The sequence below is a fragment of the Salvelinus namaycush genome, chromosome 31 (genome assembly GCF_016432855.1).
Source record: "Salvelinus namaycush isolate Seneca chromosome 31, SaNama_1.0, whole genome shotgun sequence".
In the NCBI taxonomy this organism is placed as follows: Eukaryota; Metazoa; Chordata; class Actinopteri; order Salmoniformes; family Salmonidae; genus Salvelinus; species Salvelinus namaycush.
In genome coordinates this window covers 38863204-38888135 of record NC_052337.1, presented here as the reverse complement: position 1 = coordinate 38888135, position 24932 = coordinate 38863204, and the positions used below count along the sequence as shown (strand labels likewise).

General features: G+C 45.7%; 1 protein-coding gene across 1 annotated transcript; it reads left to right on the top strand.

Moving 5' to 3' along the window:
* The first annotated feature begins 768 nt into the window (after positions 1 to 768).
* Positions 769 to 23985, top strand: LOC120025610 (rabphilin-3A-like). The gene is made up of 17 exons (XM_038970159.1): positions 769 to 943; positions 2033 to 2102; positions 13637 to 13783; positions 14041 to 14170; positions 14729 to 14815; positions 15462 to 15717; positions 15836 to 16027; positions 16210 to 16374; positions 16824 to 16903; positions 17112 to 17186; positions 18030 to 18139; positions 18378 to 18504; positions 19532 to 19588; positions 22837 to 22985; positions 23349 to 23430; positions 23566 to 23662; positions 23849 to 23985. The coding sequence occupies exons 1-17, from the start codon at positions 769 to 771 to the stop codon at positions 23983 to 23985; spliced, it is 2136 nt and encodes a 711-aa protein (XP_038826087.1).
* The last annotated feature ends 947 nt before the right edge of the window (positions 23986 to 24932 follow it).

Here is a 24932-nt window from a genome sequence, read left to right as displayed (position 1 = left end):
TGGGATACAATTAAGTACGAGGGGAGTAAAAATTGAGGAAGTGGCAGAAACCAAACTACTAGGAGTGCAGCGTCTCAAATAAGTAATCTATGTAAAAAAAAAAATATTACATGCATGCATGATCAGAAGGATAGCTAAATATTTACCGGGAAAGATTCTTAAGCAAACAACCCAAGCATTAATTGGGAGTCAAGTTAACTATTGTTCTGTGTGCATCAGATTGAACAGAAACAAGCAGCAAGGATTGTTTTAATGTGGAGATATGGTTCTTCTGTTTTAGTCATGCTCAATGCTCTTGGTATCAGGTTTGAAGGTAGGTGCAAAGGTACAGGATGGCAGACTGGCTCAGGGTCAAGCAGAAGTAGGTAATCCAGAGGTGGGGCAAAGTTACAGGACGGCAGGCAGGCTCAGGGGCAGGCAGAGCGGTCAGGCAGACGGGCTCAGAAACAGGACAGGCAAGGGTCAAAACCAGGAGGGCGAGGAAAAGAGAGACTGGGGAAAGCAGGAGCTGAGAAAAAACGCTGGTTGACTTGATAAACAAGACGAACTGGTAACAGACAAACAGAGAACACAGGTATAAATATACAGGGGATAATGGGGAAGATGAGTGACACCTGGAGGGGGGTGGAGAATCACAAAGACAGGTGAAACAGATCAGAGTGTGACAGTACCCCCCCCCCCCCTCCGCCCCCCCCACTAGGGGCGCCACCTGGCGTCCTACCTTGGCGCATACCTGGTTGACCGGGGTGTTGGCGTTGGAAATCCGCGATGAGGCCTGGGTCCAGGATGTCTCTGGCTTTGAAGAACCTGTCGGACGTGGAACACATGTTCTTGGGGGGAGTGGGGGAAAACGAAGATGTCATCAATGTAGACGAAGACGAACCAGTTCAACATGTTGCAGAGAACATCATTTACCAGAGCCTGGAACACAGCAGGGGCATTGGTGAGGCCAAATGGCATGACCAAATACTTAGTAGCCTCTGGCCGTGTTGAAGGCGGTCTTCCACTCATTCCCCCCTGTATCCGCACCAGGTGGTAGGCATTCTGTAGATCCAGCTTGGAAAACACGGTGGGCCACTGGAGCGGCTTGAAGGCCGAGGAGATGAGTGGTAGCGGTTCTTCACCGTTATGCCATTGAGTCCCCCGTAGTCGATGCACAGGCGCAGGTTCTTGTCCTTCTTCTCCACAAAGAACCCTGCGCCGGTGGGAGAGGATGAAGGACGTATAAATCCTGCAGCTAGGGAGTCCCCAATGTAGGTGTCCATAGCCTTGGTCTCCGGTCCCGACAGCAAGTACAGTTGTCCCCGGGGCGGAGTGGTGCTAGGAAAAAGGTCAATCCCGCAGTCATATGGTCGGTGCGGCAGAAGTGAAGTGGCCCGGGCCTTGTTGAACACCTCCCAAAAGTCCTGGTACTCCGTGGGAATGGCGGAGAGGTCCGGGGCATCTTCTGAGCCCCCAGGAATACGGGGAAAGTTGCGCCGACTTCAGACACTGGGCATGGCAGAATAGACTGTAGCCCACGATGGCACCAGTAGACCAGTTGATTAGGAGGATTGTGTCGCTGGAGCCAGGAGAATCCCCAAACCACGGGAATCTGAGGAGACTTCATGAGCAGGAATTGAATAGTCTCGCTGTGATTCCCTGACACCCGTAGGAGGGGTAATATGGGAGGGGTAATATGAATGACGCGGCCTATAGAGCGCCCATCCAGTTCTCTAACATTCATGGGAGCAGAAAGGGGCTGAGTGGGTATGTTCAGCTCGGAAGCCAGGGTAGCATCCTAAAAGCTCTCATCGGTCCCAGAGTCAATGAGGACCCGGAGAGATTTAGACTGGTTTCCCCACAGCAGAATGGCATGAAAAGGGGTGCGGGCAAGGAAAGCAAGAAAGTTCTCCATATGGCCCACCAGAGTACTCACTCCTACCAGTGAGCCTGGTCTTTTTAAAGGACAAGAGGACAGAAAATGACCAAGAGTCCCACAATACAGACAACTCTTCGTGTTGATCCTGTATTACCATTCCGCTGGCAACAGCCAAGCTCTTACCTAGTTGCATAGGCTCGGGAAGCGGTGGCTCAGCCGTCTTCGGCAACTCTCGGGGAAGGTCGGTAAGCCTCAGATTCTCTCAGCAACGAGATCATCGGGGACTTCTGGGATGACACGGAGGCAAGATGGAATCCCTGGACATGCAAGCAAAGTCGAATTTCCTCTCCCTTCGCCGTTCCTGTAGTCGCCCATCGATTCAGATGGTCAAAGCGATGAGGGAATCGAGATCCGTAGGTAACTCCCGAGCTGCAAGCTCGTGCTCCTCCGAGACGCCGTGCAGGAACATATCGAACAGTGCTTCCTGGTTCCAAGCACTCTCTGCTGCCAACGTGCGGAATTCCACACAATCTGCCACACAGTGGGAGTCCTGCCGAAGCTGGATTAGCTTCCGGGCAGCTTCTCTCCCGGAGAATGGGACGTAAAAAACCTTCACCTCTCCCACAAACCCCTCCAGACTAACGCATATGACCAACTGTTGTTCCCATACAGCAGTAGCCCAGGTGAGAGCCCTCCCTGACATAGTGTGATGAGATAGGCATTCTTGGAGCAATCTGGGGGAAGGAGGGGGGCTGAAGCTTGAGAATGAGAGCACACTGAGCTAGAGACACCCGACAGGTGCTCAGCTCTCCATTGAAGCTTTCCGGGGGGGTGTAATTGGGGCTCCCGAGAAGGTGGAGTGACCGATGAGACGGCACTGCTAGCAGCTGGGTTACTGAGGGGCTGTAGGGTTACCACCGTAGTAGGCTGCCTCCCAGACAACCTGCGGAATTGCTCCAGCAAAATATACAATGCCGGTCATGGCGTTCAGCCAACGTTTGGACCCCCTCCCTAAGGCCACGAAGCAGTTCCTCGTGCCTCCCGATGGTTGCTTCTTGAGAGGAGATGGAGTCGCGCAGCTGGCCCGGGACTGCTGGGTCAGTCATGGCCAGTTCGTACTATCAGGTTTGAAGGTAAGACCCAGATGCAGACTGTGTCAAAGTAAATGTTTATTACAGCAACAGGGGCAGGCAAATGACAGGTCAAGGTAGTCAGGGCTTGATAATCCAGAGTAGGGGCAAAGGTACAGGATGGCAGGCAGGCTTAGGGGCAGGCAGAGTAGTCAGGCAGGCGGGCTCAGAGACAGGACAAGCAAGGGTCAAAACCAGGAGGGTGAAAAAAAGAGACTGGGGGAAAAGAAGTAGCTGAGACAAAATGCTGGTTGACTTGACTAACAAGATGAACTGGCAACAGACAAACAGAGAACACAGGTGTAAATACACAGGGGATAATGGGGAAGATGAGTGACACCTGGAGGGGGGTGGAGACAATCACAAAGACAGGTGAAACAGATCAGGGTGTGACACTTGGCTGGTCGTCAATCAACACAATAATTGAAAAAAAACATGCTTATTTTATTTCACAATGTACACCACTTAAAATAGCCAAACTCTATTCACAACAGTATTCAGTTGGTAAGAGACAGACATGAATAAATACTAGGAATAAATTGTCTACCATCTATGTGTTATAAAGACAGAAAAGAGGAATAGTCAAAATAACATTTCGATTTAGAGCAATAAAGAATTTGAAAAATGTATCTGAGCAAACCAGAAACCTTTAAAAATATATATGCAAACAATACTTACTTTAGAACTATTTAAATATAATAAATTGGAAGGTTGTGCGGAGACTATGGTAGATGAAGGAATCAATATATATTTTTTGACTATTAGAGTATTTATCTGGTTAATACTGTATGTCAGTGTATTATGTCTGTTTGTAACAGTGTGTTATATGTTAAAATGATCATATTCTAAATTGTATTTTAATGTTTAAGGACTCTTGGAAGATTAGTCCTAATGAGGACTAAAAGAGATCCTAATAAAATCAACTCAAATGACTCCTTCTCTCTTTTTCTCTATCCACCACAGGTGGCTGCTGAGGGGAGGACAGCTCATAATGGAAACCATGTGTTTGATGTCTTTGATACCATTCCACACATTCCCCTCCAGCAATTACCATTACCAAGTCCATTCTCCCCAATTAAGGTGCCAACAACCTCCTAAGCTATCTGCCCAGCCCTGACCTATGTCACATCTTCACCTCCATCCATCTCCTCAGGTCATACCACCTGTGATTGCAGCAGTAGATTGACAACAGGGCTGTCTGGAAGAGAAAGAGAGAAGGGGAGATGGAAAGAGAGAGGGAGAAAGAGAGAGAGAGGAAGTGAGAGAGGCAAAGGGAGAGAGTCAGAGGGAGAGGGAGAAAGAAGGGAGAGAGAACAAGCATTCATTAGCATAAGGCCTATGTTGTTGTTGTGGCGGACTGACTGCTGCCCCTGGTGTATCACACACACACACACACACACACACAATTTCACTCTCTCAAACGAGCACTGTTGCCGCCCCTCTGCTAATCAAGAGGGCTATGAACTGCCATGGCCCCCAAGCCCACCCCAATACCCAGCACACCACATGCAGATGGTCAGACAGGCACGAGAGAGAGAGACATTGTTACAACACTGTACATAGCCATAATATGACATTAGAAATGTTTCTATTCTTTTTAAACTTTTGTGAGTGTAATGTTTACTGTTCATTTCTGATTGTTTATGTCAACTTTGTTTATTATCTATTTCACTTGCTTTGGCAATGTACACGTGTTTCCCATGCCAATAAAGCCCACTGAATTGAATTGAATTGAATTGAGAGAGAGAGAGAGAGAGACACGTAAAACCCCAAATAATGCATGCAGAGCAGAATTAGGCCGATACCCACTAATTATCAAAATCCAGAAAAGAGGTGTTACATTCTACAACCACCTAAAAGGAAGCGATTCCCAAACCTTCCTTAACAAAGCAATCATCTACAGAGAGATGAACCTGGAGAAGAGTCCCCTAAGCAAGCAGGTCCTGGGGCTCTGTTCACAAACACATACAGACCCCACAGAGCCCCAGGACAGCAACACAATTAGACCCAACCAAATCATGAGAAAACTAAAATATAATTTCTTGACACATTGGAAAGAACTAACAAAAAAACAGAGTAAACTAGAATGCTATTTGGCCCTAAACAGAGAGTACACAGTGGCAGAATACCTGACCACTGTGACTGACCCAAACTTAAGGAAATCTATGACTATGTACAGACTCAGTGAGCATAGCCTTGCTATTGAGAAAGGCCGCCGAAGGCAGACCTGGCTCTCAAGAGAAGACAAGCTATGTGCACACTGCCCACAAAATGAGGTGGAAACTGAGCTGCACTTCTTAACCTCCTGCCAAATGTATGACCATATTAGAGACACATATTTCCTTCAGATTGCACAGACCCACAAAGAATTTGAAAACAAATCCAATTTTGATAAACTCCCATATCTATTGGGTGAAATACCACAGTGTGCAATCACAGCAGCAATATTTGTGACCTGTTGCCACAAGAAAAGGGCAACCAGTGAAAAACAAACACCATTGTAAATACAACCAATATTTATGTTTATTTATTTTCCCTTTTGTACTTTAACTATTTGCACATCATTACAACACTGTATATAGACATAATATGACATTTGAAATGTCTTTATTGTTTTGTGAGTGTAATGTTTACTGTAAAAAAAAAAAGATTCACTCTTCTTCTGTTTTGTCATGCTACAACCTTACTCTAAAATGGATAAAAAATGTCGCCCCCCTCCCCCCATCAATCTACAGACAATACCCCATCATGACAAAGCAAAAACAGGTTTTAATTTTTTTGTGCAAATGTATAAAATAAAAAAAACTGAAATAAATAAGGTTTTTTATTTTTACTAAATTTGCAAAAATGTCAAAATATCTGTGGGGTACTGTGTTGTAGGTTGATGAGGGAAAATATATTTTATAGATTTTAGAATAAGGCTGTAACGTAACAACATGTGAAGAAAGTCAAGGGGTCTGAATACTTTCCGAAGGCACTGTATGTGTCCTCTCCCTCCCCCTGTACAACCCTCTGATGTCACAGCATAGTCCCTAGATCTACAAGCCGTTTAGTCTTTTCCTATAGCCATATTTGTTAGCTGTCTTCTCCTTCAGCACACTGTGTCGTCAGTTCCTCCCTTCAGCGACTGAGGAAGATGTTTCTAGACAGCACTGCCATATCAGAGCTTTAATCCTGTCTGTGTTTGTGTGTGTGTGTGCTTTCTGCAGACTTAGTTTTGAGCATTTTTCTGCGCTTATGTCATTAGACGCGTGTGCATCGTGCATGTGTGTGTAGGTATATCCACAGAGAGTCATCAACAGAGATAGAGGGAGGGGATGTGCAGAGCTCCAAGCTTTATAATCTGCTTCCACTGAGTGAAGACTGGAGAGAGACAGGAGAGGATGAGAGATGAGAGGAAAGAGGGTGGAGATAGAAGGATGGAGAGGAGGATCCATTGTGATCCAGCTGTCAGGGTATGGAATCCTGTGGGAATGTAATTCTCTAGAATCTTCTATGTTCTATAAAGAACTCCCACTACATCAGCATATCACAACCAGGGAATCTAGGATAAGTGGAGTAGCAAAAAAGTTTCCCAAGGGTGGCAAAAAGCAAAAGGAAAAACAAAGCTTTTAAAATCATTGCATATCAAAATATTTTGACAGTTTTAACGTCCCTTTTTCAGGACCCTGTCTTTCAAAGATAATTCGTAAAAATCCAAATAACTTCACAGATCTTCATTGTAAAGGGTTTAAACACTGTTTCCCATGCTTGTTCAATGACTCATAAACAATTAATGAACGTGCACCTGTGGAACTGTCGTTAAGACACTAACAGCTTACAGACGGTAGGCAATTAAGGTCACAGTTATGAAAACTTTGGACACTAAAGAGGCCTTTCTACTGACTCTGAAAAACACCAAAAGAAAGATGCCCAGGGTCCCTGCTCATCTGCGTGAATGTGCCTTAGGCATGCTGCAAGAAGGCATGAGGACTGCAGATGTGGCCAGGGCAATAATTTGCAATGTCCGTACTGTAAGACGCCTAGGACAGCGCTACAGGGAGACAGGGCGGACAGCTGATTGTCCTCGCAGTAGCAGACCATGTGTAACAAAATCTGCACAGGATCGGTACGTCCGAACATCCCACCTGCGGGACAGGTACAGGATGCCAACAACAACTGCCCGAGTTACACCAGGAATGCACAATCCCTCCACCAGTGCTCAGAATATCCGCAATAGGCTGAGAGAGGCTGGACTGAGGGTTTGTAGGCCTGTTGTAAGGCAGGTCCTCACCAGACATCACCGGCAACAATGTCGCCTATGGGCACAAACCCACCCTCGCTGGATCAGACAGGACTGGCAAAAAGTGCTCTTCACTGACGAGTCACGGTTTTGTCTCACCAGGGGTGATGGTCGGATTCGTGTTTATCGACAAAGGAATGAGCGTTACACCGAGGCCTGAACTCTGGAGTGGGATCGATTTGGAGGTGGAGGGTCCATCATGGACTGGGGCGGTGTGTCACAGCATCATCAGACTGAGCTTGTTGTCATTGCAGGCAATATCAATGATGTACGTTACAGGGAAGACATCCTCCTCCCTCATGTGGTACCCTTCCTGCAGGCTCATCCTGACATGACCCTTCAGCATGATAATGCCACCAGCCATAATGCTCGTTCTGTGTGCGATTTTCTGCAAGACAGGAATGTCAGTGTTCTGCCATGGCCAGCGAAGAGCCCGGATCTCAATCCCATTGAGCACGTCTGGGACCTGTTGGATCGGAGGGTGAGGGCTAGGGCCATTCCCCCCAGAAATGTCCGGGAACTTGCAGGTGCCTAGGTGGAAGAGTGGGGTAACATCTCACAGCAAGAACGGGCAAATCTGGTGCAGTCCATGAGGAGGAGCTGCACTGTAGTACTTAATGCAGCTGGTGGCCACACCAGATACTGACTGTCACTTTTGATTTTGACCCCCCTTTTGTTCAGGGACACATTATTCCATTTCTGTTAGTCACATGTCTGTGGAACTTGTTCAGTTTGTCTCAGTTGTTGAATCTTGTTATGTTCATACAATATTTACACGTTAAGTTTGCTGAAAATAAACGCAGTTGACAGTGAGAGGACGATTCTTTTTTTGCTATGTTTACATGTACCCATCTCATTGTTATTCAATTATTAGAGATGCACAAATTGTTTTTGCACCCACCATGCGTCATGTCCGCAATGGTCATGTGAGGTGAAATGTGTATATTTTGGGATGTGATCTGTCAGTTTGTTTGTTTGACCTGACGAAGATCCCTTTCGGATCGAAACGTTGTCAATAAAGCGATGAATTGGGAGCTTTAACAGTGTGCGGGCCTTCTTGTTCTATACTAGTATTCTTTATTATCCCAGGACCAATGTTTTTAAGGATGTGCGTATGACCACAAACTTTTCAATCAATTGAATTTACCACAGGTGTACTCCCATCAATTTGTAGAAACATCTAAAAGATGATCAATGGAAACAGGATGCACCTGAGCTCAATTTCGAGTCTCATAGCAATGGGTATGAATACTTACGTAAATAATGTATTTCTGTTTTTTATGTTTAATAAATCAGTTTTTGCTTTGTCATTATGGGGTATTGTATGTGGATTGATGTTTATTCAATTTTTAAAATCCATTTTAGAATAAGGCTGTATGTAACGTAACAAAATGTGGAAAAAGTCGAGGGGTCTGAATACTTTCCGAATACACTGTATATATTATTAGGTACCGTTCACAAAAATGGATAGCTACTGCACACACTGAGTCACGTAGCTTGCTAAATAAAGCAGGCAGACAGGCTTCGAGGCATTCAGTTACTGTTCGATTGAATGTTACAATTGACAAAACGAGTAACTTAAGCAACTTTGAGCATGGTACGATTGTCGGTGACAGGCGTGCCGGTTCCAGTATCTCAGAAACGGCCACCCTCCTGGGCTTTTCATGCACGACAGTGTCTAGGGTTTACCGAGAATGATGCGACAAACAAAAGACATCCAGTCAGCAGCAGTCCTGTGGGTGAAAACAACTTGATGAGAGGTCGAAGGAGAATGGCAAGAATTGTGCAATCTAACACGCGGGCCACAAACAGGCAAATAACAGCAGAGTACAACAGTGTTGTGCATAACGGCATCTCGGAATGCACAGCTGGTCAGTCCTTGTCACGGATGGGCTATTGTAGCAGACGACCACACCAGGATCCACTCCTATCAGCTAAAAACAACAAGCGGCTCCAGTGGACACGCGATCACCAACACTTGACAATTGTGGAGTGGAAAAAATTGCATTGTCCCAACGAATCCCAGTTCCTGTTGGGTCATGCTGATGGCAGAGTTAGGATTTGGCGTAAGCAGCGTCCATGGACACCTGTACAGGCTGGTGGCGGTGTTGTACCACAAGCCAATCTGCAGCAACTGCCTGATGCCATCGCGTCAGCATGGACCCACATCCCTATGGAACGTTTCCTATTTGTAGAATCCATTCCCCTAAGAATTCAGGCTGTTCTGGAGGCAAGGGGTGTTGACACCGTACTAGATGGTATTAGATGTATTTAATAAACTAGCCAGTTGGTGTATCGACAAACTGATTGGCTACAGAGATTTTCCAGAGCTGTTGGGATTCCTGAGGTAGTGGAAAATCCATAGAATTAGCAGTGGTTGGACTCAGAATGTAAGGACCGACACTGGAGAAGAGAAGAGGGGGAAAGAGTGGGAGCAGGCGTGACAGGAATACCCCTCTAATTCTACGACTGCAGCATTACATGCCTGACAGTACCAGAACTGGGTTCAAATACATGTGTATTTGATTATTTGTTATGTAAATACTTGTTTTTTTGTGTATTTTAGTATTTTCAAATAATCTGGCCCAAATCAAATAGTAATTTTCTATAAATAGCTTACTAAAAAAAATATATACAAAATACTTATTTCCAAATACATTATTTCAAATTCCAAACAGACCTGGATTCAAATGCATGGAATATTTTAATATTTCTATTTGAATATATTGAATATTTCTATCTGTGTATTTGAGTATTTCCAAATACATTCCAATATTCAACTCCTTGTGTTTTCAAAGAAAATATATTGAAGTTCTTACTTCCAAATCTCTTTGAAAGTAATTGAAATACCCTAAATAGTATTTGAACCCAGGTCTAGACAGAACGACAGCCTCACCCATGTAGGCAATGATGAATAGCTGCAGATGTTTATGGATGAATTCCTACATTATACAAATGAGGACATGGAAAAAGGTTTGACGTCCTATTTCCATGGCATTTGTCTTTGAATTTATTCAATGTAATTAGAGTTCTACAGTATTTCTAGCGTGAAACGTAAAGAAACAAGAGGGAAAGGCCTTTTTGCATGACAGAAACACAGGAGGATGACACAGTCTGCCAGACCTAGCTAGCCCCTGGCATGACACACACACACACACAAAAATACATACACACACACACACACACAAAAATACATACACACACACACACACACAAAAATACATACACACACACACACACACACACACATACAAATACACACACACATACAGACATTCACAAATACACAAACACATACAAATACACAAACACACAAATACACACACAAATACACACAAACACACAAATACACACACACACAGCCCAGGGAACAGCAATTGTCCTTAGTCAACCCACACTGTCTCGTGGAGCTAAAATGCCTCCGCTTTCTTTTACTTCACTTAATTTTGCAGTTAGACTGCAGTTCCTTGGGCTGTGTGTGTGTGTGTGTGTGAGTGTGTGTGTGCGTGCGTGCGTGCTTTTCCCTGGGACAGTGTCAGTCGATAGATGCACAGTGACAGGTCCTCTCTCTCAGCTCACTGTGTGTGGGTGTTGCTTGTGCCGTGTGTGTCTGTGACAGCAGCTGCAGAGGACAGACAAGCTTGAGGACAGATAGATGCACATACACACACAAACACACACACACACACACACACACACACACACACACACACACACACACACACACACAAAGACACACACACAAAGACACACACACAAAGACACACACACACACACACATACACACACACACACAAAGACAAACATACACACAGTATATTGTTATAAAACCACCTGGTTCATTAAAATCAGACTCAAACCAGATGTGAACTGAAAACGTACATTATTTTTATTTTTTTGGAAAGAGAAAAAAATCGAACAGAAATGTTATTTCAAATTGACTCTACGTGCAGCTTTCAATCTTCTTCCCGAGATGAAAGACGTGTCTACTGTAACTTCCTCCTGGCGTCTGTGTGTGCGCGTTCGCTCGTGTGTGTGTTGGAGTGAGCTAGAGGAGTGCAGAGGTCTTTGTTTTTATGGTGCAGGTTCAGTCCAGTGCTCTTCATGACTGGTCTGTTCTCTCAGGGTGTTAGATGGGATGTATCCTCCTGTGCTATTCCACTCCTCTGCAGGTACTTCCTGATTCAGATGACCTGAAATCATGAGTATGCATATGCACGAGCATGCACGCAGGCAATCGCACACACACACACTGCGCGTGAACACACACAAGTGCATGTGCACACACAGACACACATGCACTAGCGCGCACACAAGTCCCTGTATCACCCAGCCCTGTAAAGCGTAAATTTAACAGAAGTCCTTACAGTGACAAGTTTACTTGTAGTGGTGGGTCAGAGGAGAAGAGTTCCCATCAACCTCTAACATACAAACACACACACACACACACACACACACACACACACACACACACACACACACACACACACACACACACACACACACACACACACACACACACACACACACACACACACACACACACACACTCTGATCTAAATATATATATTTTTACATCATATTTCCTTGCGTGTCATCCTACTGACTAACTCCCTTCAGTCATGTCTCTGGCTTTGATCTTAGTCCCGTTATCCCTGCACACTGTGTGTGTTTGAGAATTACATCATGTTCAACTGTCGCATGTCCTCCCTCTCAGTGGATGACATTAAGAATCAGATAACTGTTCTGTCCCCACCCCTTTACACTGATCTAGACCATTGATTTACAACACCACTTCAACCAGCCGACTCAATAGTGTGTGTGTGTGTGTGTGTGTGTGTGTGTGTGTGTGTGTGTGTGTGTGTGTGTGTGTGTGTGTGTGTGTGTGTGTGTGTGTGTGTGTGTGTGTGTGTGTGTGTGTGTGTGTGTGTGTGTGCCACAAAGTTGGTTTATTGAGTATAATAGGCTACACGAGTGATATACCGGTAGGTGTCATGACCCATACATAGCCACAGGAAGCAGGGATGCCCTGAAAAATCAGAATGAAAAAAAGATATTCACTGGGCCTTTTACTAGTCCTGTATTAGTGGGCAATTATTTTGTTTTATGTGATGTCGTACAATGTGTGTGAGAGATGAGGTCAGTGTCATGCCATTGTAGAACGTTCCTTTCCCCCCCCCCCCACTTCAGCCTCAACCACCGATGTCACACGCAGACACACACACACACGCACACACACACACAGTTACAGAAATCAGTTAGGTTGCCAAACTGCCCGCTGTCACGGCAACCCCTGACATTTCCAATCATCAGGGAGAGAACATTATGAAAGGACAGAAAGGGCTGAAGAGAGAGAGGGGGGAGGAGAGAGAGCAAGAGAGAGAAAGAGAAAGAGAGAGATATGTTTCCCATGCCAATAAAAGCCCTTAAATTGAATTGAGAGAGAGGCAGGGCAAACAGCTTGGTGATGCTTTGATATCAGTTATGCTGATGGCTATATTGTAGATATCCTGTATACTTATAAATGAACACACACAGTATCAATCATTCAATCAAATGTATTTATAAAGCCCTTTTAACATCAGCAGTTGTCACGAAGTGTTTATACAAATACCCAGCCTAAAACCCCAAAGTGCAAGCAATGCAGATGTAGAAGTACGGTGCCTAGGGAAAACTCCCTAGAAAGGCAGGAACCTAGGAAGAAACCTAGAGAGGAACCAGGCTCTGAGGGGTGGCCAGTCCTCTTCTGGCTGTGCTGGGTGGAGAGTATAAGAGTAACGTGACCATTAAGGCCAGATCGTTCTTCAAAATGTCCAAACATTCATAGATGACCAGCAGGGTCAAATAATAATCACAGTGGTTGTAGAGGGTGCAACAGGTCAGCACCTCAGGAGTAAATGTCAGTTGGCTTTTCATAGCCAAGCATTCAAAGGTTGAGACAGCAGGTGCGGCAGAGAGAGGGGGGGTCGAAACAGCATCCGGTGAACAGGTCAGGGTTCAGTACCAATGTTTCTCCAACTATTACAGAAGCAAAGTACCCACCTAGGGGACCCCCTGCTGTATTCTACTTGACAGTGTTCTAATCTAGCCGATGATAATGTTGTGCCTCTGTTCCCTGTTCAGTGAAAACATCTAGAGGCATGTTCAGTCACTAGTAGCAGGGTATTGAGCCCTGAGTACTACTCGGTAGTATTGAACCTAGAGTACACATCACTCCAGAGGCGGCAGTTGAGTGTGCCGTGTCCTCTGATGTGTGTTTGTCCTCGTATTTGTGCATGTTAGGTTGTAAGTGTCTGTTAAGTCAAGTGTGTCTCTTCTGATGTGTGTATATGACGTTGTAAGTGTCCTGTCTCTGTCTGTCAGGCCAGTCAGCAGGATGCACCGGCACAGTGGAGGCCATGGAGGAGGAGGTCCTCAGGAGGTGGAGCTAACAGACGAAGAGAAGGAGATCATCAACAGTGTTCTGGCTCGGGCTGAGACCATGGAGGTCATGGAGCAGGAGAGGATCGGGTGAGACAGAGAGAGAGAGAGAGGGAGGGGGAGAGAGAGTGTGGGGGGGGGGGGGGGGGGGGGGGGGATGAGAAAGAGACAAAACTGTGTGTGTGCGTTTGATCTCTCCACTCTATGTGGTTGGCGACCTGTCTGGACAAAAGACAGCATGGCCAGATGGTCAGTCTGGCAGTCTGATGTGTGTTGCGTGTATTTACTGTGTGTGTGTGTGTGTGTGTCTGTAACTGTGTCTGTGTCTGTGTCTGTGTGTTCTGCAGGCGTTTTGCCACTAGGTTGGACAGTATGAAGAAGACAGCATGTGGAGATGGTCAGTCTCGCTGTCTGCTGTGTGGACAGACGTTTGGCCAGCAGGGAGTCAACTCGGTACTCTGTTCCCACTGCAAGAAGGTAACTAGCACACATAATAGAGCGTAGAGAGTTTGGACAGTTATCAGAGGTCCAAGTCCTGTAGGTCTCTGTGGTTTCTCATCTTCTTTTGTTCGACTTACTATTTCATGTTGCTTTGAGCAGAGCTGATTCTGTCAGTAGTCTGTTAAGTGCTCCTAAATCCTTTCTGTCGCTCTCTTTGTCTAGCTCCCAAACTGTGCCTACATTTGTCCTACACTCTCAGAAAAAAAAGGGTTCCAAAAGGGTTCTTTAGCTGTCCCCATAGGAGAACCCTTTTCGGTTCCAGGTAGAACCCTTTTTGGTTCCAGGTAGAACCTTTTTTTGGTTCCAGGTAGAACTCTTTTGGGTTCCACGTTTAACCCTCTGGGGAAAAGGGTTCTACACGGAACCCAATAGGGTTCTACCTGGAAGCAAAAAGGGTTCTTCAAAGGGCTCTCCTATGGGTAGAGCCGAAGAACCCTTTCAGGTTCTAGATGGCACCTTTTTTCCTATGAGTGTATCATAAAAATAACTCTGGTTTAAGTAAGTGTGTGTGTATGTGTGTGTTTCTGCTCACAGCATATGTGCAGTAAGTGTGGGATTCAGAACAACAGCCGGCCGTCATGTCCTGTGTGGGTCTGTAGGATCTGCAGCGAACACAAAGAGGTGAGAGAGGAGGGGGAGAGAGAGAGAGATGGAGAGAGGAAAGGAGGGGTGGAATGATAGAGAAATTATAGGTTGAAGACAAAATAAAAAGTTGTTTTAATGTATACTCCACGAATACGCCTTCATGTTAATAAATCATGAGAAAAGATTGTGTTTGTTTGTCCCATCACAATCAAAATGTATGGGGGAGAGAGAAGGGGGGACATAGAGAAGGAGGAAAGGGAAGTGGGGAGAGAAGGGGGGACATAGAGAAGGAGGAAAGGGAAGTGGGGAGAGAAGGGGGGACATAGAGAAGGAGGAAAGGGAAGTGGGGAGAGAAGGGTTCAGCTGTTCAGACTTAATCACACTCACACTTTATTTTTTGGGGTTTGCTTAGTCACCCCGTTTCACAGTATTGTTTAGTGCTGACCCTGTGTTCGGTGAAACCTCTCCCCAGGGAACCTTTAATTAAATGGCCCTACCTGTCAGTCCAATGTGAGAACTCATCTGCTAAGCACACTACCCCCCCCCCTCTCTCTTTCCATCTCAATCTCGCTCTCTCCATCAAATGTTCTCTTTCTCTGTCTCTCTGTCTCTCTCTCTCTCTACATCTCTTCCTCTCTCTCTCTTTCTCTGTGTCTCTCCATCTCTCTCTCTCCATATCTAGATGTTGAAGCGTTCTGGAGCGTGGTTCTTTAAGGGCCAACCCCAGCAGGTCCTCCCTGCTCCCCTGCCCATCTCCAGGCCCAGAGGGACAGGTACAGAGAGCCCCCGTACCCCGAACCCTACCCATCACCAGCCCAGTACCCAGCCATATGCCCGTACCCAGACCCAGCCCATCTACCAGCCAGACGCTGGTGCCCAGGACTGCACAGAGCAGCAGGAGCCGCAGGGTAACTGCTGCTCCATCACAGAGAACCAAGGTGAGCAGTGGAAACAAGCATTAAGATTTCATGACTCGTTGGACTTGCATGAGAGGTACATGCAAAAGCTTGTTGGGTATTTCAAAATGTCATCTTCCTCTCTCCGATCTTGTCTCAGAGCCCACTGATGAGACCCCGTACTCCAGCTCAGAGCAACAGGACCCAGAGGGGTATAGCTCTGCTCAGACACTAGGGGGCGTTGCTGTGCAGGAAGAGGTGGTGAAGAGCCAGTCTAAGTTAGGCTCCAGACCTCCCACAGCCAGGGGGAGAGAGAACACACCAGCTCCAGCTGACACAGTCACACCAAAGGGTACGATAGTAGGGTCAGCTCACCCAAATTACAAAATGACATGTTTTTCCTTACCCACCCTAAAAGCAGTCAATGGATATGAAACAACTGCTTTGGTTTTGTTTACCACCAACCGCTCAGATGCATAATCCCTTCTGCTTGGAGATTGAGACTGAGTAAATAGTGGTGTTTCTCTACCTCAGCCCCTGCACCCGAGGAGAGCAGACACCCTCACCAGAGGGAGGATAGAGCCCCAACTCCAGTCGGGGAGGAGAAACCCACTCCTGCCCCCAAACCCACCCTGGCAGCACGCCCAGCCCCCGCTCCTGTCGAGGACGACGACAACGAATATGACTCTGATGAATCCAGTAAGTGTGTGTCCTTATATAACACATGTTCCTTTTTTATTGATTTCAGTCACTTCAGACATTTGATGACTTCCTCTACCTTGTCACTAAACATGCCCCTCTGACATACCGTGTGCATACAGTAACCATCAGTCTTTATTAGCCCACTGGGAAATTTGGTTCCCAAGCAGGGACAATGTAGACCAACCATATGAAACACATATTCTAATGCACACACACACACACACACACACACACACACACACACACACACACACACACACACACACACACACACACACACACACACACACACACACACTTCCTCTCTGTTGTTCTGTTTCTGTTATCCCCCCCCCCCCCCCCCCCCCCCCCCCTCTCTCTCTCTCTCTCTTTCTCTCTCTCTCTGTGTGTGTGTTGGTCGTAGTAACCAATCTGAGCATGATGTTCTTTGGTTCTGTCCGCATCAGCCACCCTGGGGTTGCTGGAGTTCACTCTGCATTATGAACAGGAGAGCAATGCGCTGCACTGCAACATAGTCAAAGCCAAGGTATACATACACACTGCTAGTTTCAGTGACATGCTTGAATGGTTCATCTTTAGGTTGATGTTCTCCATCTCTAATCTCCTGCCCTCTTTCTCTCTCTCTCTCTTTCTCTTGCTCTTGCTCTTGCTCTTTCTCTCTCTCTCTCTCTCTCTCTCTCTCTCTCTCTCTCTCTCTCTCTCTCTCTCTCTCTCTCTCTCTCTCTCTCTCTCAGGGCCTGAAGCCGATGGACTCTAATGGACTAGCAGACCCCTACGTCAAGCTGCACCTCTTACCTGGAGCCAGTAAGGTAACTTCCAACACTTCTGGTTGTTGTAGGCCTGTTTCTGCTGCCTGTTGACACAGACTTGTATCACTCACAGAAGTTCCAAAAGAATAAAGACATTTCAAATGTCGTATTATGTCTATATACAGCGTTGTAATGATGTGCAAATAGTTAAAGTACAAAATTGGAAAATAAGTCAACATAAATATGGGTTGTATTTACAATGGTGTTTGTTCTTCACTGGTTGCCCTTTTCTTGTGGCAACAGGTCACAAATATTGCTGCTGTGATGTCACACTGTGGTATTTCACCCAGTAGATATGGGAGTTTATCAAAATTGGGTTTTGTTTTCGAATTCTTTTTGGATCTGTGTAAGCTGAGGGAAATATGTGTCTCTAATGTGCAGCTCAGTTTCCACCTCATTCTGTGGGCAGTGTGCACATAGCTTGTCTTCTCTTGAGAGCCAGGTCTGCCTTTGGCGGCCTTTCTCAATAGCAAGGCTATGCTCACTGAGTCTGTACATAGTCAAAGCTTTCCTTAATTTTGGGTCAGTCCCAGTGGCCAGATATTCTGCCACTGTGTACTCTCTGTTTAGGGCCAAATAGCATTCTAGTTTGCTCAGTTTTTTTGTTAATTATTTTCAATGTGTCAAGTAATGATCTTTTTGTTTTCTCATTATTTTGGTTGGGACTAATTGTGTTTGCTGTCATGGGGCTCTGTGGGGTCTCTCTGTCTCTCTCTCCCTCTCCATCTGTCTCCCTGTCTTCTGCTCTATTTCTTCCCCTGTCCCCCCCTCTCCCTGTCTCCCCCCCTCTCCCTGTTCCCCCCTCTCCCTGTTCCCCCCTCTCCTCTCTCCCCATCTCCACAGTCTAACAAGCTGCGTACTAAGACACTGAAGGGCACTCTGAACCCAGTGTGGAATGAGACTCTGGTGTACCATGGTATCACTGACGACGACATGCAGCGCAAAACACTACGGTAAATACAGGCAGGCTCGCCCATACCACATAACACTACTGTATACAGTGTATGTGTCACCCACTGGGTCATCTGAAATGAAAACGTTTACGTTGATATTGGCCTAGTTTAGTTCCCTGGCTCTCCATTTACCTCAGTGACATTACCCAGGGCTAAAGGGAACCAAGAGAATAAAAACTCTTCGGTGATGATACAAAACGATGTAAAAAGAGAATAGAACTCCTCTTCCTGCTTCCAGGCTGTCAGTGAGTGATATGGACAAGTTTGGGCACAATGAGTTCATCGGAGAGACGCGTGTTGCTCTGAAGAAACTCAAAGCCAACCAGAAGAAGAACTACAGCGTGTGTCTGGAGAGGGTGGTCCAGGTAGGAACTACAACAGTGTGTGTCTAGAGAGGGTGGTCCAGGTAGGAACTACAACAGTGTGTGTCTGGAGAGGGTGGTCCAGGTAGGAACTACAACAGTGTGTCTGGAGAGGGTGGTCCAGGTAGGAACTACAACAGCGTGTGTCTGGAGAGGGTGGTCCAGGTAGGAACTACAACAGTGTGTGTCTGGAGAGGGTGGTCCAGGTAGGAACTACAACAGCGTGTGTCTGGAGAGGGTGGTCCAGGTAGGAACTACAACAGTGTGTGTCTGGAGAGGGTGGTCCAGGTAGGAACTACAACAGTGTGTCTGGAGAGGGTGGTCCAGGTAGGAACTACAACAGTGTGTGTCTGGAGAGGGTGGTCCAGGTAGGAACTACAACAGTGTGTGTCTGGAGAGGGTGGTCCAGGTAGGAACTACAACAGTGTGTCTGGAGAGGGTGGTCCAGGTAGGAACTACAACAGTGTGTCTGGAGAGGGTGGTCCAGGTAGGAACTACAACAGTGTGTCTGGAGAGGGTGGTCCAGGTAGGAACTACAACAGTGTGTCTGGAGAGGGTGGTCCAGGTAGGAACTACAACAGTGTGTCTGGAGAGGGTGGTCCAGGTAGGAACTACAACAGTGTGTCTGGAGAGGGTGGTCCAGGTAGGAACTACAACAGTGTGTCTGGAGAGGGTGGTCCAGGTAGGAACTACAACAGTGTGTGTCTAGAGAGGGTGGTCCAGGTAGGAACTACAACAGTGTGTGTCTAGAGAGGGTGGTCCAGGTAGGAACTACAACAGTGTGTCTGGAGAGGGTGGTCCAGGTAGGAACTACAACAGTGTGTGTCTAGAGAGGGTGGTCCAGGTAGGAACTACAACAGTGTGTCTGGAGAGGGTGGTCCAGGTAGGAACTACAACAGTGTGTGTCTATGAGGGCACGCATCCAGGTCCGGAGACAGTTGTTAACCTTTGCATTGTGGATGCAACTGTTAATAATCATGATATAAGTGATTTCACCCCCCCTCTCCCCCTTTGCTCCCCCGTCTCCCAGGTGAAGAAGGCAGGAACAGGAGGCTCAGCCCGGGGCATGGCCCTCTACGAGGAGGAGGTAAGACTCGCCTGAGACAGGATTTACACTCAGGATTCACACTTCACGTTCACACCTAAGATTTACGCCTGTAACTCCAGTGAGGGAACAAATTGTAGCTGAATGCTCATATCACATGTATTATTATAATTTAGTAGGAGTTTTTTCTGCACCCATTAGGCTTCCTTACCTTGCTATCTATTGTTGTCTCCACAAGATAAATACCTTTCAAGGACAGGAGGCTGTTGAGGAGAGGAAGGGTCATAATAATGACTGGATTGAAGTGAATGGAATGGTATCAAACACAAGGAAACCATGTGTTTGATGTGTCAATACCATTCCATTCATTCCATTATTATGAACCCGTCCTCCCCAGTTAAGGTGCCACCAGCCGCCTTTATAATATTCATCTCTGTTTCTACTGTGACCTGTGGCCCTGTTCTATATTCCCGAAGGAAATGGCTTTTAGTTTTACGGTCAGAATAACTTGCACCCCCAGTTGGCCACACATTACATAACTCAGATTATATCATGTACAGTGTCAATTAGAAAGTACTCATACCCATTGACTTATTCCACATTTTGTTGTGTTACAGCCTAAATTCAAAATGGATTAAATAAATACATATTCTCACCCATCTATACACAATGCACCATAATTACAAAGTCAAAACATGTTTATTGAAAATGAAATGGAGAAATATCTAATTTACATACAGTACGTATTCACACCCCTGAGTCAATACATGTTATAATCACCTTTGGCAACGATTACAGCTGTGAGTCGTCTCTAAGATCTTTGCACACCTGGATTGTACAATATTCGCACATTATTATTTAAAAAATTCTTCAAGCTCTGTCAAGTTGGCTGTTAATCATTGCTAGATAGCCTTTTTCAAGTATTGCAATAGATTTTCAAGCCAATTTAAGTCCAAACTTTAACTAGGCCACTCAGGAACATTCAATGGCATCTTGGTAAGCAACTCCAGTGTGTATTTGGCCTTGTGTTTTAGGTCATTGTCCTGCTGAAAGGTGAATTTGTCTCCCAGTGTCTGTTTGAAAGCAGATTGAACCAGGTTTTCCTCTAGGATTTTGCCTGTGCTTAATTCTATTCCGTTTATTTTAACCTAAAAAACTCCCTAGTTCAGTGGTCACCAAGCTTTTCTGAGTCAAGATCACTTTCTGAGTCCAAAAGAGAGCTGAGATCTAACGCTCAGATAAATAAAAACATAAGCTAGCGCAACATTAACCTAATAAAAACAGTTCGGTAGCAATGAGGTTTGTCCAGTAGGCTATAGGCTAGTAGGCTATACATTACCACTGCATATTAGCTATGCTTTAATTGCCCTGCCAATGTTGCTCTTCTCAGACCATTTTGAAATGTCAACATTTTCGGTATATGGTCACACTGGTAATAGATCATTTGTTGTATTACTTGTGAGGTACAGCTGAGTGAGCATAATAATTATTTTATTTTATTTTACTGGATTGATGGTCTCCATCTGATGTTATGGAACATCAGTGAGGCTGCCTCTCACCCAACTCACCATCCCTCCACTCTCCCTCCCTCCGCTGAGAAAAGGGGACGCAGTCTTCCATCTGATGGGAGGGAACATCAGTGAGGTTCCCAACTCACCATTCCTCCACTCTCCCTCCCTCCGCTGAGAAAAGGGGACGCAGTCTTCCATCTGATGTTATGGAACATCAGTGAGGTTCCCAACTCACCATCCCTTCACTCTCCCTCCCTCCACTGAGAAAAGGGGACGCAGTCTTCCAGCTGATGGGAGGGAACATCAGTGAGGTTCCCAACTCACCATCCCTTCACTCTCCCTCCCTCCGCTGAGAAAAGGGGACACAGTCTTCCATCTGATGTTATGGAACATCAGTGAGGCTGCCTCTCACCCAACTCACCATCCCTCCACTCTCCCTCCCTCCGCTGAGAAAAGGGGACGCAGTCTTCCATCTGATGGGAGGGGACATCAGTGAGGCTACCTCTCACCCAACTCACCATCCCTCCACTCTCCCTCCTTCCGCTGAGAAAAGGGGACGCAGTCTTCCATCTGATGGGAGGGAACATCAGTGAGGTTCCCAACTCACCATCCCTCCACTCTCCCTCCCTCCGCTGAGAAAAGGGGACACAGTCTTCCAGCTGATGGCGAAACTCAAGACGCACTGAATTATTTCTGCCTCATTCATGTTGTTACTCCTATGACCAGGGAAAGTGAAATATTCCTCAATATTAAAAAGCTGGTCACCTGGCCAAACTGAGCAATCGGGGGAGAATGGCCTTGATCGGGGAGGTGACCAAGAACACGATGGTCACTCTGACAGAGCTCCAGAGTTTCTCTGTGGAGATGGGAGAACCTTCCAGAAGGACAACCATCTCTGCAGCACTCCACCACTAAGGCCTTTATGGGAGAGTGGCCAGACGGAAGCCACTCCTCAGTAAAAGGTACATGACAGCCCGCTTGGAGTTTGCCAAAATGCACCTAAAGGACTCTCAGACCATGAGAAACAAGATTCTCTGGTATGTTGAAACCAAGATTGGAGTTTTTGGCCTGAATGCCAAGCGTCACGTCTGGAGGAAACCTGGAACCATCCCTACGGTGAAGCAGGGTGGTGGCAGCATCATGCTGTGGGGATGTTTTTCAGCAGCAGGGACTGGGAGACTAGTCAGGATCAAGGGAAAGATGAACAGAGCAAATACAGAGAGATCCTTAATGAAAACCTGCTCTAGAGCACTCAGGACCTCAGACTGTGGCGAAGGTTCACCTTCCAACAGGACAACGACCCTAAGCACACAGCCAAGACAACGCAGGAGTGGCTTCGGGACAAGTCTCTGAATGAATGTCCTTGAGTGGCCCAGCCACAGCCCGGACTTGAACCCGATCGAACATCTCTGGAGAGACCTGAAAATAGCTATGCAGGGACGCTCCCCATCCAACCTGACAGAGCTTGAGAGGTTCTGCAGAGAAGAATGGGAGAAACTCCCCAAATACTGAGGAACACAAACATTTCTAAACCTGTTTTTGCTTTGTCATTATTGGGTATTGAGTGTAGATTGATGAGGGGGAAAAACAATTTCATCCATTTTAGAATAAAATGCACTGTACAGTACATGCATGGATTATATATACTGTACATGTCATGACAATCTTTGATATGTTAATCTCTATGGGAAAATTCTTATCGTAGTGGATGTAAATCCACTTGCAAATCTTCTTGTCTGTGCGTGTCTGCGTACATTTCTGTGTGTGTGTGTCCTACAGGTAAAGGAGGATGAAGCAGAGGAGAGGGGTCGTATCCTGGTCTCTCTAACCTACAGTACCCAGCAGGGTCGTCTCATAGTGGGAGTGGTGCGATGTGCTCACCTGGCAGCTATGGACTCTAATGGATACTCAGACCCCTTCGTCAAGATGTATGTGTTCTATTAATCTAGCTACACTGTCTGTCTTGTCTGTCTGTCTGTCTTTGTCTGTCTGTCTGTCTGTCTGTCTGTCTGTCTGTCTGTCTGTCTGTCTGTCTGTCTGTCTGTCTGTCTGTCTGTCTGTCTGTCTGTCTGTCTGTCTGTCTGTCTGTCTGTCTGTCTGTCTGTCTGTGTGACTGACTGACTGACTGACTATATATAACTACCTTGATTGCTGATGTTCACCTTCCTCTTCTATGACCCTGTCCTACAGTCTTAAACATTTGATGGACAGGTGGATGGACGGATGGCTAGATTGATTGGTTGGTTGATTGAGTGTGGATTGATTCTCTCTCCTGTGATTGTGACCTGTAGCTTCCTGAAACCAGACATGGGGAAGAAAGCCAAGAACAAGACTCAGATCAAAAAGAAAACGCTGAACCCAGAGTTCAACGAGGTTAATGTCCCCTCATATATATCTATAACAACACAATATCAGGTTCCAGGCCATTGTTTTACTAATGCAGAGTCTAATGGTAGTCTGTGTCTATACACTGAGAAATGGAGTGTGATGGCTGAAGTTGTGTTGCAGGAGTTCAGCTATGAGATCAAACATGGTGAGCTGGCCAAGAAGAGCCTGGACATCTCAGTCTGGGACTATGACATGGGAACATCCAATGATTTCATTGGTGAGTTGGAACTATGACATGGGGCAAATCCAGCATTTTCATTGGTCAGTTGAGAAATCCAACGATTTCATTGGGGAGTTCAGTAACGATGGCAGAATGAATGTACTTTTAATGTTTAGCAAACTATATTGTGCACTTTTAAAGCCGACTTCAAAGTAATACTTTACAAAACCTTCTCCCCTTCAGGAGGGTGCCAGCTGGGCATCACAGCCAAGGGGGAATGTCTGAAGCACTGGTACGAATGTCTGAAGAACAAAGACAAGAAGATAGAGCGCTGGCACGTCCTCCTAGATGACAACACCGTTAAAGACACGGACGACTAAGACACAACCTCTTCTTCCTCTTCTCCTCCTCCTCCTCCCTAGATTCATCCACCCCAGGCTGTTTCTATCTTCCTCTCAAATATATTATTTTGTCTTCCATAATCTAGGTCTTCATACTTTTAGTAATGTGAACCTGAATTTGCAGCAAATTAGGGGCCTCTGTTTTTACAACTTCTTTCTTCGTGTGCTGACAGAATGCTTATTGTATGCATGTACTCATCAACACAGTGTTTACAGTGAAACAAAAAGAACTGCAACACATTATATAGATTACGTTATGTAGATGACATTGTCTCTGACCCCCACCCTGGATTGTGCTGTACAGAGTTATGGCATGGTTATAATCTGTGTTCTATACTTCTATACTGTGCTCTTATGACATGGTCATAATCTGTATTCTATACTTCTATACTGTGCTCTTATGACATGGTCATAATCTGTGTTCTATACTTCTATACTGTGCTCTTATGACATGGTCATAATCTGTATTCTATACTTCTATACTGTGCTCTTATGACATGGTCATAATCTGTGTTCTATACTTCTATACTGTGCTCTAAGGACATGGTCATAATCTGTATTATATACTTCTATACTGTGCTCTTATGACATGGTCCTAATCTGTGTTCTATGCTTCTATACTGTGCTCTTATGACATGGTCCTAATCTGTGTTCTATACTTCTATACTGTAACTGCAGGGTCCTAGTGTTTGCTCTGCCAAAGCATAATCTTCAGTTGTGGTACTGTATGTACAAACAGTTTGTTAAAAGGAGGATATGATGGATGTTACGGAACATATATTGATGTTATTTATGTATGAAGATGTTTACATAGTTAGTATTAGCTGTTTATGTTGATAACATGTCATGTTATTGAAGCATTAGCTCGCCTAAGAACCATGGGATATCATAGAAACCTGGAATGCACTGACTTAGATATTGCTCTC